At 42.1% G+C, this 17,204-nt stretch overlaps 1 protein-coding gene across 1 annotated transcript; it reads right to left on the minus strand.

The window, feature by feature from the left end:
- Positions 1-1,624, minus strand: LOC147368212 (olfactory receptor 10H1-like). Its single transcript, XM_086413431.1, has one exon. The coding sequence runs from the start codon at positions 1,505-1,507 to the stop codon at positions 545-547; it is 963 nt and encodes a 320-aa protein (XP_086269557.1). The 5' UTR covers positions 1,508-1,624; the 3' UTR covers positions 1-544.
- Positions 1,625-17,204: the final 15,580 nt, after the last annotated feature.

Here is a 17,204-nt window from a genome sequence, read left to right on the forward strand (position 1 = left end):
CTCCATTCCCCTTCTGATGTCTATGTCAGAAGTGTTCTCTGTCCCTTTTCACTGTAATAAAACTTCTGCCACACAAAAACTCTGAGTGATCAAGCCTGGTCCCCGAAGCTTTATCTTCTTCTTCAGAGATCATGAATCCAACATCATTCACTGTAAGCTATCACTTTTCTCTTAGCAATTGGGTTTATGGTGATGGGAGTAATTAGATCACCCTGGTTTCTGGCAGAAGAACAAATTCCAGGTTTAATGCTACCTGACAATGTGTTGTGCAAGAAATCGGAATCAATGAATCTGACTTTCTCAGTGTTATCATCACATACATCTTTCCACCAAGAATATATGGAGAATGATGTTTAACAGTTTTGCAAACATTTGAATGTTGCCTACAAGCGTCTTTATAAACCATACAGCATTAGGCAAATATAGGCTATTACGTGCTTACAGGGTGCCATCTCTAATAGTAGCCTCTGGTAACCCGATTTAATTATTTCCAAGGAATTCCTCCCAGATAATCAATCCTCCCCCCCCCCCCCCCCCTCGCTGGCTAAAGTTTGCTGAGGAAGGTCTTCTTCATGGCGATCTTCAGATCCTTGTTCCTGAGACTGAAGATGATGGGGCTCAGGAAGGGAGTGAGGACCGTGTAGGTGATGCCCATCAAGGTGTCTATTTCCAGAGACTGGGGACCCTTGGGCTTGAGGTAGATGACAGAGGCAAAGCCATAGTGCTCTATCACCACAGTGAGGTGGGACACGCATGTGGAGAAGGCTTTGTGCCGGCCCTCGGCTGAAGGGATCTTCAATATGGTGGCCACGATGAAGGCGTAAGACAAGAGGATGAGGAGACAGCAGCCCAGCAGGGCAGCGATACACACAAGTCCTAAGCCCATGGCCAGAATGGAGACATTTTCTCCACAGGCCAACTTCAAAAGAGCCTGCACATGGCAAACAAAATGATGGATGTCATTCGATCCACAGAACGTTAGTTGGAAAATGGCTACCGTCACGACCAAGCCAATGACTGATCCTCCAGCCCAGGACCAGGCCACCAGGCAGGCGCAGCCTCGGGGGCTCATGAGCACGTTGTAGCGGAGGGGGTGGCAGATGGCCACGTACCGGTCATAGCCCATGACGGTGAGCAGGAAGGAGTGGGTGAAGCCAAACGTGAAGGAGAAGAACATCTGGCTGGCACAGGCTCTCAAAGCAATGGAGTGGTCAGTGGAGAGCAGGTCAGCCAGCATGCGTGGAATGACAGCAAAGGTGTAGAGGATCTCGGAGATGGAAAGGGCGCACAGGAAGAGGTACATGGGGGTGTGGAGGCTGTGCTCCCTCCAGACGGTGGCCATGATGAGCAGGTTCCCCAGCAGCGTGAACAAGTACATCAGCAGGAAGAGCAGGAAGAACATCAGCTGAAGGTGGGGGAAGGTGGAGAAGCCGATGAGGATGAATTCAGCTGCTGATGAGAAGTTGCCTCCCTGCATGGGGGCTGTTCCTGAAGTGAGGTGTGACATGGAGAGGTCAGCTAGTGGATGGAAGGAAGTCTTCAGCTTCCATAATTCCTGGCTCTGCCCCAGGGGCTGCTCCTGATCCTAATAAATGACAGGTGACCTTGGCTGAATTCCTAGGCTGTGCCTCGTATGATTTAATCTTCTCATCAATATTGTGGGGGAGGAGGGTGTGTGTGTGCTGTTTTTATCACTGTCTAAATGGCATCCCACTCCAGTATGCTTGCTGGGAAAATCCCATGGGTGGAGGAGCCTGGTGGGCTGCAGTCCATGGGGTCGCTAAGAGTTGGACATGACTGAGCGACTTCACTTTCCCTTTTCACTTTCATACATTGGAGAAGGAAATGGCAACCCACTCCAGTGTTCTTGCCTGGAGGACCGCAGGGATGGGGAAGCCTGGTGGGCTGCCGTCTATGGGGTCGCACAGAGTCGGACACGACTGAAGCGACTTAGCAGCAGCAGCAAAGAAGGGTTAGGCTACCCACTCCAGTATTCTTGGGCTTTTCTGGTTACTCAGATGGTAAAGAATCTGCCTGCAATGCAGGAGACCTGGGTTCAGTTCCTGGTTTGGGAAGATACCCTGGAGGAGAGCATGGCAACCCACTCCAGTGTTCTTGCCTGGAGAATCCCCATGGACAGAGGAACCAGGTGGGCTACAGTCCATGGGGTGACAAAGAGTCAGACACAGCTGAGTGACTAAGCACAAAGTATCTTGAGAATACACATTGAAAATACTTGAGAGTCTAAGCAACTTGTTTATGGTGCAGCTGTCAAAATGGCAGAACCCATGCCTAGCTGTCCCCAAAGACTCTACCTTTCTATCACTTCTACATCTTCCAAAAATGGAAAAAGCTTCCAACCATTGCTGCTCTGCCCTTCTACTCCCTTCTGATAAGTCTTGTTTTTTCAGAGCTTCAAATACCATGTTGCTGTTGTTGTCGTTCAGTTGCTCAGTCGTGTCCGACTCTTTGCAACCCTATGGGCTGCAGCACGCCAGGCTTCTCTGTCTGTCACCATCTCCTGGAGCTTGCTCAAACTCATGTCCATTGAGTCAGTGATGCCACCAAACCATCTCATCCTCTGTCATCCCCTTCTCCTGCCTTCAATCTTTCCCAGCATCAGGGTCTTTTCTAATGAGTCAGCTCTTTGCATCAGGTGGCTAAAGTATTGGAGCTTCAGCTTCAGCATCGGTCCTTCCAATGAATATTTAGGATTGATTTCCTTCAGGATGGACTGGTTTGGGATTTGCCTGGATGTCAAATACCATGAGACATCCCTATTCCATGGCTATGGTCATTTGGACCTGTGCACATCTCTAACTTAATGTTCATCAATCAGATTTCTCCTCTGGAGTTGAGTTATTCATGCAATGAATCTGAGGCAAGACACTGTGTAAAAATAATGTTCTAGTTGTTTTCCAGATCCCATGAGCCTATCTGTGTGTTCTGAGGCAATGCAACACAGCCATCTGACAAAAGGATGAGAGAGTCAGCTGACAGACTTCAAATCCCTGCTCTTCCCACTGTGTGAAACTGAGCAATTTGTTCACCTCTCTGTGCCTCTGTTTCTCTATACCTGTCTCAAAGAAGTTTTTGAGAAGTTAATGAATTATTCTTGGACTATGGCCTGGAAAACAATAGGTGCTATCTATGATAATTAAATCCATACACTAAATGAGTACATGTATATTTTGTGTGCTCAGTAACTTCAGTTTAATGAGATTTCATTATCTCTTTATAAATAAAGTACCAATTTTTATGTGATCTGTATTATTAGACAATGTCAAGTGTAAAGGCACAAAAATACCAGTCTATTTTCCACCTCTGTGGTTTGGCCTGCTCTGGGCAATATGGACTCATACACTGTGTAGCTTTTGAGGTCTGGCTTCTTTCACTCAACATAGTATTTCTGAGGTTCATCCACATTGAAGAATGCATTTGAATGCATATATGAAGAACTTCACACCTTTTCATAGCCAAACAATATCCCTTTATGGATAGACCAATTTTTTTTTACCCAATCATCTATTTTTTTCTTTAAAAAAATTTTTAATTAATTAATTAATTTTAATTGGAGGCTAATACTTTGCAATATTGTGGTGGTTTTTGCCATACATTGACATGAATCAGCCATGAGTGTACATGTGTTCCCCATCCTGAACTCCTCTCCCAACTTGCTCCCTATCCGATTCCTCAGAGTTGTCCCAGTGTACTGGCTTTGAGTGCCCTGTTTCATGCATCAAACTTGGACTGGTGATCTATTTCACATAAGGTAATATACATGTTTCAATGCTATTCTCAAATCAGCCCACCCTCACCTTCTCCCACAGAGTCCAAAAGTCTGTTCTTTATATCTGTGTCTCTTTTGCTGTCTCACATATAAGGTCATTGTTACCATCTTTCTAAATTCCATATATATGCGTTAATAGACTATATTGGTGTTTTTCTTTCTGACTTACTTCACTCTCTATCATAGGCTCCAGTTTCATCCACCTCATTAGAACTGATTCAAATGCATTCTTTTTAATAACTGAATAATACTCCATTGTGTATATGTACCACAGCTTTCTTATCCATTCATCTGCTGATGGACATCTAGGTTGCTTCCATGTCCTAGCTATTGTAAACAGTGCTGCAATGAACATTGGGGTACACGTGTCTCTTTCAATTCTGGTTTCCTCAGTGTGTATGCCTAGAAGTGGGATTGCTGGGTTGTATGGCAGTTCTATTTCCAGGTTTTTAAGGAATCTCCACACTGTTTTCTACAGAGGCTGTACTAGTTTGCATTCCCACCAACAGTGTAAGAGAGTTCCCTTTTCTCCACACCCTCTCCAGCATTTATTGTTTGTAGACTTGTTGATAGCAGCCATTCTGACCAGAGTGAGATGGTACCTCATTGTGGTTTTGATTTGCATTTCTCTGATAATGAGTGATGTTGAGCATCTTTTCCTGTGTTTGTTAGCCATCTGTATGTCTTCTTTGGATAAATGTCTGTTTAGTTCTTTGACCCATTTTCTGATTGGGTAGTTTATTTTTCTGGAATTGAGCTGCAGGATTTCCTTGTATATTTTTGAGATTAATTCTTTGTCAGTTTCTTCATTTGCTATTATTTTCTCCCATTCTGAAGGCTGTCTTTTCACCTTGCTTATAGTTTCCTTCATTGTGCAAAAACTTTTAAGTTTAATTAGGTCCCATTTGTTTATTTTTGCTTTTATTTCCAATATTCTGGGAGGTGGATCAGCAGGTGGATCCTGCTGTGATTTAAGTCAGAGAGTGTTTTGCCTATGTTTTCCTCTAGGAGTTTTATAGTTTCTGGTCTTATGTTTAGATCTTTAATCCATTTTGAGTTTATTTTTGTGTATGGTGTTAGAAAGTGTTCTAGTTTCATTCTTTTACAAGTGGTTGACCAGTTTTACTAGCACCACTTGTTAGAGATTGTCTTTTTTCCATTGTATATTCTTGCCTCCTTTGTCAAAGATAAGGTGTCCATAGGTCTGTGGATTTATCTCTGGGCTTTCTACTTGTTCCATTGATCTATATTTCTGTCTTTGTGCCAGTACTTTACTGTCTTGATGACTGCAGCTTTGTAATATAGTCTGAAGTCAGGCAGGTTGATTCCTTCAGTTCCATTCTTCTTTCTCAAGATTGCTTTGGCTACTAGAGGTTTTTTGTATTTCCATACAAATTGTGAAATTGTTTGTTCTAGTTCTCTGAAAAATACCATTGGTAGCTTGATAAGGTAAATTGAATCTATAGATTGCTTTGGGTAGTATACTCATTTTCGCTATATTGATTCTTCTGATCCACGAACATAGTATATTTCTCCATCTATTTGTGTCATCCTTGATTTCTTTCATCAGTGTTTTATAGTTTTCTATATATATGTCTTTTGTTTCTTTAGGTAGATTTATGCCTAAGTATTTTATTCAATACTATGTTGAATAGTATTGGTGAGAGTGGGCACTCTTGTCTTGTTCCTGACTTTAGGAAAATGCTTTCAGTTTTTCACCATTGAAGATAATGTTTGCTGTGGGTTTATCATATATGGATTTTATTATGTTGAGGTATGTTCCTTCTATGCCTGCTTTATGGAGAGGTTTTTATCATAAATGGATATTGAACTTTGTCAAAGGCGTTCTCTGCATCTATTGAGATAATTATATGTTTTTTATCTTTCAATTTGTTAATGTGGTGTATCACATTGATTGATTTGTGAATGCTGAAGAATCGTTGCATCCCTGGGATAAAGCCCACTTAGTCATGATCTTTTAAATATGTTGTTGGATTCTGTTTGGTAGAATTTTGTTGAGGATTTTTGCCTCTATGTTCATCAGTGATATTAGCCTATAGTTTTCTTTTTTTGTGGTGTCTTTGTCTGGTTTTGGTATTAGGGTGATGTTGTCCTCATAGAATGAGTTTGGCAGCCCACCTTCCTCTGCAATTTTCTGGAAGAGTTGGATAGGTGTTAGCTCTTCTCTAAATTTTTGGTAGAATTCACCTGTGAAGCCATCTGGTCCTGGGCTTTTGTTTGTTGGAAGATTTTTGATTATAGTTTCGATTTCTGTGCTTGTGATGGGTCCGTTAAGATTTTCTATTTCTTCCTTGTACAGTTTTGGAAGGTTATACTTTTCTAAGAATTTGTCCACTTCTTCCAAGTTGTCCATTTTATTGGCATATCATTGCTGATAGTAGTCTCTTATGATCCTTCATATTTCTGTGTTGTCTGTTGTGATTTCTCCATTTACATTTCTGATTTTGTTGATTTGATTCTTCTCCCTTTTTTTTCTTGATGAGTCTGGCTAATGGTTTGTATATTTTATTTATCTTCTCAAAGAACCAGCTTTCAGTTTTGTTGATTTTTGCTATAGTCACCTTTGTTTCTTTTTCATTTATTTCTGCCCTAATTTTTATGATTTGTTTCCTTGTACTGACCCTTGGGTTCTTAATTTCTTCTTTTTCTAGTTGCTTCAGGTGTAGAGTTAGATTATTTATTTGATTTTTCTGTTGTTTCTTGAGGTAAGCTTGTATTGCTATGAACCTTCCCCTTAGCACTGCTTTTACTGAATCCCATAGGTTTTGAATTGTCCTTTTTTTTCATTTTCATTTGTTTCTATGCATATTTTGAGTTCTTTTTTTGATTTCTTCTGTGATTTGTTGGTTATTCAGAAGCGTGTTGTTTAGCCTCCATATGTTTTAATCGTTTTTTCCCTGTACTTGACATCTAATCTTACTGCATTATAATCAGAAAAGAAGCTTGAAATAATTTCAATTTTTTAAAATTTACTAAGGCTATATTTATGGCCCAGGATGTGATCTGTCCTGGAGAATGTTCTGTGTGCACTTGAGAAAAGGTGAAATGTATTATTTTGGGGTGAAATGTCCTATAGATATCAGTTAGGTCTAACTGGTCCACTGTATCATTTAAAGTTTGTGTTTCCTTGCTAATTTTCTGTTTGGCTGATCTATCCATATGAGTGAGTATTTTTTAATTAAACTTTTATTTTGCATTATAGCTGTTATAACTATATAATTTTAGTTTGGATTATAGTTGATTAACAGTATTGTAGCTTCAGATGGACAGCAAAGGGATTCAGTCATGCATATACATACATGCATTCTCCCCCAGACTCTCCCGTCATCCAGGCTCCCACATAACATTGAGCAGAGTTCCCTGAGCTATACAGTAGGTCCTTGTTGATGATCCACTTTAAATATAACAGTGTGTACCTGTCCGTCCCAAATTCCCTAATGAACATTCAGGTTGTTTCCATGTTTGCACTCATGTGAGTAGAGTTTGCATTCATGTAGGAATTTAAAACATATCAGTGGTTGCCAGGGGCTGGGGAAGGGAAGAAAGGGGAGTGACCGCTAATGGGTATGGAGTTTCCTTTGTGGATGCTGAGAAAGTTCTGGAAATAGATACAGATGGAAGTTGCACATCATGAATATATTTACTGCAACTGAATTAATTGTATGTTATAAAATGGAGAAAATGGTAAATTTTGTTTTGTGCATTACACAACAATGTAATGAATGCCTGATCAATGGACTCACATTTTAGATCAAGTCTCAACAGGTTGAGAACAAAACTTTGGTGACTGGAGGCTGCATTCCCCAAATATCATCAGTTTCCAGAGTTTCTTAGCCTCCCTCCCTTGGAGTCACTTGCTTCTTTTTCTCACTTCTGGGTAAGCATTTGTTTACAGATCCCCAGGATGGCCCCACTCAGTCCTAATACTCTGAGATCCTAGATGGGGTAAGTCAAAGCCAACAACTTGGGAACAAGAGCCTACAAGAGGAGTCTGAATGGATGAGATCAAGATCCTGTGGGCTGTGCTTTCTCTAGCTCTCCAACATCCAGTGCAAGCTTTTGTAATATTTGGGGCAAGATCATTCTTTGCTGTTGGGGGTAGTGGCCATGCTGTGCACTGTGAGGTGCTTAGCAGCATCCCTGATCTCTACTACCCAGATGCCAGTAGCCCCTGCTCAGTAGTGACAGCCAAAAATGTCTCCTGACATTGTCAATGTCCCCAAGGTGGGGGGGGGGGGGGGCAAAGTCACCCCCAGTTAAGAACCAATGATATACAGAGAACAGTAGTAATCCCTAAGCTGCTCATTTTACCCAAATGTTGGTCCCTCCCCTTTTCCAACTGGCAAATATCTATTCATTAATTTTTTTGGGGGGGGGAGGGGTGTATTTTTAGGATAAAGGGAAGGGATAGTTAGGGAGTCTGGAATCAGCATGTACACTGCTTTATTTAAAATGAATAACCAATAAGGACCTACTGTATAGCACAAGGAACTCTGCTCAATGTTATGTGCCGGGCTGGATGGGAGAGGGATTTGGAGAAGAATGGAGACATGTATATGTACGGCTGAGTCCCTTTGCTGTCCACCTGAAACTATCACAATATTGCTAATCAACTTTATCCCAACACAAAATAAAAAGCTTAATCAAATTTTAATTGCTTTACAACAGTTGTGTTAGGCTCTGCTGTACAATAACATGAATCAGCTATGAAAAGAAAAAGTGAAAGTGTTAGTTGCTTAGTCATGTCCAACTCTTTGTGACCCCATGGACTATAGCCCACCAGGTTCTTCTGTCTATGGAATTCTCCAGGCAAGAATGCTGGAGTGGGTAGCTATTCCCCTCTCCAGGGGACCTTCCTGTTCCAAAGACTGAACTTGAGTCTCCCACATTGTGAACAGATTCTTTATCATCTGAGCCATCAGGAAATCAGCTATATGTATACATATATCCCTTCCATCCTGAACCTCCCTCCCACTCCCCCATCCCACTCCTCTAGGTCATGACAGAGCATCAAGTTGAGCTCCCTGTGCTATACAGCAGCTTCCCACTAGCTATCTGTTTTAAACATGGTACTGTATACTTGTCAATGCTACTCTACCTGTTCATTTTTAAGACTCAGTTTAAGTGTCATCTTCCCTACATAGCCTTCCTGGACATCTATTCCCAAAACCGATTTCGTCATTCATTCCTGTGTGCTTCTGAAACAACTCCTGAGTGGGTCTCAAGTCCTTGCTTCTAACTTTTTTATGACTGCTGTTATAATGTGTCATCTTGGAGATGCAACTCTCTCTGGCACTGGGTTTGGGGTTCTTGATAAGAATAACTACCATTTACTGGATGTTGGCACCTGTACCCATGTGTTTCTTATGAAATCTTTACCCCAGTATTGTGAGGCACCGGCTATTGATCCCTGTTTTCCAGAAGTGGTGGCTGCATTCCACAGAGGACACATCACTTGTCAAAGGGACCATGACTCTTGAGTAAGGGAGCCAGGATCTGACCTATATCTGAATGACCCCAAAGTCTATCTTCTCCTAACTTCTCTATTATATTCACCACTTATTTCTAGCTGTTAATGAATGTCAGAGCCACTTCCAAGACAAGGAAACTGTTAGCTTCACCGTACCAGACCATCCACCCACTACCTCCTTATATTAATTCAGATGACAAGAGTCCACGGCCAGGAATAAATAGATAGGAACTATAAGAAGACAAGAGCTCACTATGTCCTGGGGAGTTGGTTCAGGGCTGCGTATATACATTTTGGGATGATGGGGATGCAGAACACAGCTGAGATTGGCTTCTGTTCATTCTGGGAAAAGGCAAAACTATGGTTTTCAGTACTCAGGAGGAGAGAGAGAGATGAATAGGTGGAATTTTTTTTTTTAAGGTGGTGAAACAACTCCATATCACACTATAATGGTGGATACATAACATTGTACATTACTCAAAACTCTTAGGATATACAGCACCAAGAGTGAATCCTAACATAAACTGTGGGCTTTATTTAATAATACTGTGCCAGTGTTGGTTCAGCAACTGTAACACATGTACCTCACTTATGCATGATATTAATAATAGAGTTGAGTTCCTTGTGCTACACAGCAAATTCCCACTGGCTATCTGTTTTACATATGGTAATGTATATATTTCCACGGTACTGTCTCAGTTTGTCCCATCCTCTCCCTCCCACACTACATCCACAAAACCTGTTCTCTCTGTCTGCATCTCCACTGCTGCCTTGAGAGTGGGATGTGGTGGGAGATGGGAGAGAGGTTCAAGAGCGAGGAGACATATGCATAGCTGTGGCTGATTCATGTTGATGCATGGCAGAAACTAGCACAATACTGTAAACAATTATCTTCCAAATTTTTTTTAAAGAATAATAATAGGGAAAGCTGTGTGCAGGAAGAGAAAGGGTATGTGGAAATCCTCTACACTATCTGTTCAGTGTTCTGTAAACCTAAAACTGCTCCAAGAAGTAAAGTCTCCTAATTTTTTAAAGTAAAAAGAAGCATTAGAACCAAGATGGGTGTGAGTTCAGGATGGTAGAGAGGTGAACTGATATCTTTTGTCATTGATTCACCAGGAGAACACTTAGGGGTTCCTCTGCAATTAAACTGAACAGCCCCAGAGAAGGAGTGTGACTGGGCTATGTGGCACTTAAAAGAACTCACAGAGGGACAAGTCCCCACTCAGAACTCAGAGGTCAAACCCACCTATGGACAAACGCTGTCTACACATACCACTGCAGAAGGGTTTTCCATCTTAGCATCAGAAACATTAGGGGCTGATCATTTTCTATGGTTGGGGGCTGCCCTGGGCATTAGATGTTGAGCAGCATCCTTGTCACTCTCTAGATGCCAATAACATCTCCAACTGTGACAATCAGAGGTATCTCAGGTATTGCACAGTGTCCCCTGTGGAGGAGAACCACCCCTGGTGGTAGGTCTGTGTTGTCTCCAACTTGCCTTACCTGTCTGCCCCCATCCTGGCTCTCTCTTCTCATGAAGCTGTTTGTGTTCCCCTCTCTGTATCCCCTCCTTCCCATCTCAGCCACCTGCTGCCTCCCTTTATCCTCCCTATTTTCATCCTTGACTCCTTACCATCACAGCACCTGTCCACCCTGGTGCCTTCCTGATATTAAAACTTTATACCCTCAGGGGATGATTGCAGCCTCTCAATCCTAAATCTTCCTGTTTCTCTTCCCTGCCTCCTCACAATCATTTTACCATTGGTTTTTGGCTGATTCAGAGAGAATATAGCTGGACAGCTGTTCTGGGTAAGATAGAGAGGTAGCTCTTCTCTTGGCACCTCAGTTTCCTCACTTGTCTGGCAAAGTAACCACCATGTTACTCTGAAGCCAAGAAGTGGAGCCCTGACCTCCACACCTACTCATAGATTCAAATTAGACAAAGAGTTTTATAAATAGTGTGGGTTCTCCAAGCAGCAACAGGTTCCCCAGTTCTCTCCTGGTCAACTGGAAGCATTGGAATATGACTCACCTGGGTTCCAAGCTCTGTATCTGGTTCTGCCTCACTCCAACTGAAGGTCCTGGTTTGGTGTTTCCCTGTAGACGAGGACCTTACAGGTGAGGGCTGCAAGGCAAGGAGCCTGCCACCCTGATCATGCCAAGCAGGTGGGGGTGGTTTACTGAGCCTCACCTCTATTATTTATGCTGCCTCTGCTCCTGCCTGCCACCATCTCCCTCTGTGGTCCCACTGACTCTGCATCTGTCCTCTGGTACAAGGATGCTGGGACCCCTGGGGACTCCAGGAAGCATTGGGCAACCTCAGGGAGACTGTCCTCACTTTCCCTGTCTCCCTGCTGGTCAGGTGTGAGTCAATTATCTCAGGGCCTTGAGCAGAGTCTAATGCTCTCAAATTTGGGATTTAGGGCTCTGGCTGCTGACATTGGCAAGAGAGCAGCCCTGCCATTGCTCACTAGGGCTGAGGAAGCTGCTTCATGTGCCTCTCTATTGTTTTTCTTCCCCATTCATATCATTAGCCTAATCAAATGTCCTTCAAAATTTTAAAAGAAATACAAAACTGTGATTCTTCTATTAAATAATGGAGATGCTATAGATAAGGCTAAAAGTCATTCAATGGCCAGCTGTGTGATCAGGATAATAGATTTTATGGGCATCCTTACAGACCTCTATGTGCATGGGGCATGTGGACAAACACAAACCCATAAAATAAGAGTAGTATTGTGGGATTTCACTGTGTTGGGGGCAGGGGCTTTGTTTTATTTTTGAGGTGAAATTCATACAACTTTAACCACTTTAAAGTGAATAATTTGGTGACATTTAGCATGCTTACAGTATTATTCAACCACCATGTGTATCTAGTTTTAGACCATTTTCATCATCCCCCAAAAGTAGAGGAGGACAAAGGGAGAAGAAGAAGAAGAGAAACAAGGAGGGGTGGGATGGGGAGGAGAAGGGGAAAGGGGAGGAAAAGAGGGAGAGAGTGAGAGAGGAAAAGAGACATGGAAAAGAAGAGAAAGAAGATAAGGAAGGGAAGGAGTTGGGGAGGGGGGGAGGGACAGAGAAGAAAGAAAGAGAAAGGATGATAAAGGCAACAAGAACATGAAGAATTTGGACACGTTAAGTTCAAGATGCCTCCTAAATATCCACTTGGAGATGCTGAGTAGGCAAGCAGATAGGGATAAATATAAGAAATTGAGGATCATCTGTGTACACAAGGTACATAAAGCTGTGATATTAGAGAGGATCCCCAGGGACAGAGGATGCTAATGAAGTCCAAGGATTAAATGAACGTAATGGCTGCCTGTGTTCCATGTATGAATGAATCAAGATTTGTTTAGCAGTTCTTTATTAATGGATATACCTAATGTGACATATACATGTCATGGCTCTGAACATCCTATTATGTACACATATGTGGAATATGTCTATAAAATGTCCATTAATTCGGTGGGGAAATGAGAGGCAGGATTTAAGCCAGGTCATCCTGACCTCAAACACAGCTTCTCAGACACTGTTTCCCACTGCTTTGGATGGCAATGAGGTCTTTCACATGGTAAAAATTGTAAGCCAACATTCTGCTTTATTTAGTGTTCTGGGGATTGCATTGGTCCAACCAAGAAATATATGTTAACTGACCATATCTTCCAAGTGCCATGTTGATGTTGGGTGTGATGGTGAGCAAAATGCACAAACTTCCTGACCTCAAGAAGCTGATAGCCTAAAAAATTGTAATCAGACATTGGGTGCCTGACTCAGTGTGGATACCCAATCACATTCCAGGATTTCTTTCCCTGCAGATGTTAGTATTAATAAGATTAGAGGTCAAGTTGGCCTTTAATGAAGAAAATGAAAGAGCCTAGCTTGTATTCTTGTCCAGGTGCCAGGGGAGGGGAGCATCTCAGCATCACTATGAAAAGAGTTACTCAGGAATTTCTACAAGACCAGACCTTTAAACTACTGAGTCTATAGAAATATTCCCTCAGTGTCCCAATGCACACTCCAATGTATAAAAGTGAAAGTGAAAGTGTCAGTCACTCAGTCATGTCCGACTCTTTGTGACCCCATAGACTGTAGCCTGCCAGGCTCCTCTGTCCATGGAATTTTCCAGGCAAGAATACTGGAGTGGGTTGCCATGCCCTTCTCCAGGGGATCATCCCAACCCAGGAATCTCCTGCACTGCAGGCAGATTCTTTCCCATCTGAGGTGCCCACTCCAGGGTATGGTTGGCTTCAATTGCCCACCTGTGGTTTAAAAGGCTTATGATGCTGGTACATTTGATCTGAAAATGGCCTGGTTCTCCTTGGATGGGGAAACAAAAAACCCACTGGAGGAAATTGGTGTGTGAAGCATTGGGTGGAGAGGTGTGGGGATAGAAAAGTCCTCCATTGGAAGTCTGACTCTACTGATGTGTGTGATCTTGGTGAGTCATGCAACAGTTTTGAGGCTCAGTTTTCCCCTCTGTCAAGTAGATGGGAATTTATCTGCCCTGATGCCCCATTGTGAGGTGGTAATGAGATAATGTATTTGAGGTGTAACATGAAGCATGCAGTATATTATACAAAGGAGGACGCTTGGAGATCCTAAGTTACAGTGAAATTTTCTCCACATCTTCCTGCTGCATGGTAACATGGGGTGTTCTTACTGCTCAAGTTATAGAGAAAGATTGAATTCAACTTTAGGAAAATGAGGTATAGTTTACTATTCAATTTATACATGAACATAGTGATTTATACTTTCACTTTCATGCACATTTACTTTCTTAAAACATTAGCTAATTTGACCATTACTTACATATTTTAATTGCATTTATTGTTGTACAAAATGGTACCATCATAAATGAGTGTCCATTAAAATACTATAAATTTCCATTTTTAATGCATCAATTCACACTCTGAAATGCTATAAGTTTGTCAAGGGACATTTTTAAAATTGACATAAAGTTGATACATAATAATGTGTAAGTTTAGAGTGTACATTGGACATATATTTGTATACTGCAATATGATTACCACTGCAGTGTTAGCTAAAAGCTCTGTCATGTCACATAATTATCACATTGTTTTTGGGGTGTGGGAACAATTAAGATCTAGTCTCTCAGCAACTTTGAAGTTGATAATACTTGATTATTGTCTATACTCGCAATGCTGTATTTGTAATCTTGTTGATCTTCTGGTTGATTGACTGGCTTCAAATTTGGGCCCCTAAACAACATTGTACAAAGTCTTTCTCCCTTCAAACCCTGAAAACCACCATTCAACTCTCTATTTTTGTGAATACCTTTTTACAATTCCTCTTGTAAGGGATGTCATACAGTATGATATGTCATTCTCCTAAATGCACATATTTTCAGCAAATTATAAGTACTACGAAGTATTGCTGCTGTTGTTCAGTCACTAAGTTGTGTCCAACTCTTTGCAACCCCATGGACTGTAGCCTCCTCTGTCCTCCACTGTCTCCTGAAGCAACAGTACTTCCAATGAATATTCAGGTTTGATTTCCTTTAGAATTTACTGGTTTGATTTCCTTGCTGTCCAAGGAACTCTCAAGAGTCTTCTCCAGCACCATAGTTCAAAAGCATCCATTCTTTAGCGCTCAGCTTTCCTTATAGTCCAGCTCTCACATCCATACATGACTACTGGAAAAACCAAAAGGTTGACTATACAGACATTTGTTGGCAAAGTGATGTCTTTGCTTTTTAATATGCTGTCTAGGTTTGTCATAGCTTTCATTCCAAGAAGCAAACATCTTTTAATTTCATGGCTGTAGACACTGTCCACAGTGATGTGGAGCCCAAGAAAATAAAATATGTCACTGCTTCCACTTTTTCCTCTACTATTTGCTAGAAACTGTGAAGTATGATCAACCTTAAATCCTCCCTCATGTTCATGGGGAATCATTAAACCAGCATTGCCTTGGGATACACTTTCAGCCTGGGCTCTGCACTCGTTACTGTGCTCCTCCAAAGCGTTGCACACTGGCCCATGTGCCATGTCACTATCTAACACAACAGGTGATCTCTCATGGTGGGATTTCTTTCTTTGCATTAGCTACAGAGACTTCCCAGTCTCTCTGCACTTGCTCAAGATTCACACTTGAAATATGGAGATTTCCTTGACTTTTTCTGAGTCTGCTTATTTCAATATGCACAAAGCTGAAATTTAGGACTCTTTGATCTGGCTTAGTCTTCTGTAGCCTCACAAAAGTTGGGTTGTAGATACCTGTTGCTGCCCAAGGGAGGGTGGAGGCTTGAACTTTTCCATTTCCTTTTACCATATGTGTTTATGTTGATGGGAGTAATTAGACCACTGTTTCTGGTAGGAGAACAGATTCCAAATTTTTAATATTTACTTATTTAACTGAATTGGGTTTTAGTTGTGGCTTAGGTGATCTTTGCTGCTTCCTGCAGGATCTTTTGTTGCAGTGCACAGACTCTGTAGTGTGGCACATGGTCTCCAGAGCACACAAACTCAGTAGGTATGGGGTACGGGCTTAGTTATTCCAAAGCATGTGGAATCTTTGTTCCCTGACCAGGGATTGAACTCATGTTCCCTGCATTGCAAGGTGAATTCTTAACCACTGGACCACCAGGGAAATCCCCCAGATTCCAGGTTTAATGCTCCCTGAAAAAGGGTCTTGCAACAGATAGGACTCAGTGAAGCCGACTTTCTCTGTGCTATCATCTCATCCATCTTCCCACCCTAATTCTGTTTAACCATTTTGGATACATTTGCATGTTGCCTATAAGGGTTCTTTAAGGTCTTAAGGCATTAGACAAACATGTACTATTACATGTTTGCAGGGTGCCATTTCTACTGTTAGCATCTGATAAGCCAGTTTAGTTTTTCCAAGGAATTCCTCCCACACAATCACTTTTTTTTCTGGGTGGAGTTTGCCAAGGAAGGTCTTCTTCACAGCGATCTTCAGCTCCTTGTTCCTGAGACTGAAGATGATGGGGTTGAGGAAGAGAGTGAAGACCACGTAGGTGATGCCCTTCAGTGTGTCTCCTTCCAGAGACTGGGGACCCTTGGGCTTGAGGTAGATGACAGAAGCAAAGCCGTAGTGCACGACCACCACAGTGAGGTGGAGAGCAGGTCAGCCAGCATGCGTGGGATGGAGGCAAAGATGTAGAAGACCTCAGAAATGGAGAGGGCACACAGAAAAAGGTACGTGAGGGTGTGGAGGCTGAGCTCCTTCCAGATGGTGGCCATGATAAGCTGGTTCCCCAGCAGTGTGAACAGGTACATCAGCAGGTACAGCAGGAAGGAGGTGGGCAGGAGATGCTGAAGGAAGTTAGAGAAGCCAGTGAGGATGAATTCAGTCGCTGATGAGAAACTGGCTCCCTGCATGGAAGCTGTGCCTGAAGTGAGGTGAGACATAGAGAGGTCGGCTACTGGACGGAAGGAAGTCATCAGTTTTCATCATTCCTAGCCCTGCCCAAGCAGCTCTCCTGATAAATGACATATAGATTTGATTGTCTTCCTACTCTGTGCCTCCTACGATTTAATCCTCTCATCAGTATAATGAGAGATGTCCTGCTTTTATCAACTCATTTTGTGTAACTTGAGAATGCTCATTGATAACATTGTGGTGCAGAGAAGCCAAGCATCTTGTTCAAGGTGAAGCTGTCAAAATGGCAGAGTTAAGACTTGAACCCATTGCTGACTGTCCCCAAAGACAATACACTTTCATCCCAAGTTGCCTCCAAAAAATGAAAGTGTTTCTTTATTGGAGCTTCCAGCCATTGGTGCTCTGCCTTCCTGCTCCCTCTGATAAATTCTGTCCTTCCCTGGCAACCACTGATCTTTTTACTCTCTCCATAGTTTTGCCTTTTCCAAAATGTAATGTGGGTTTTCTTATTATTTATTTTTATATTTTTTGCTGAGCTGGATCTTTGTTGCTGTA

The sequence above is a fragment of the Bos grunniens genome, chromosome 7 (genome assembly GCF_055505025.1).
Source record: "Bos grunniens cultivar Pamir isolate PY7600 chromosome 7, Bosgru_T2T1.0, whole genome shotgun sequence".
Taxonomy (NCBI): Eukaryota; Metazoa; Chordata; class Mammalia; order Artiodactyla; family Bovidae; genus Bos; species Bos grunniens.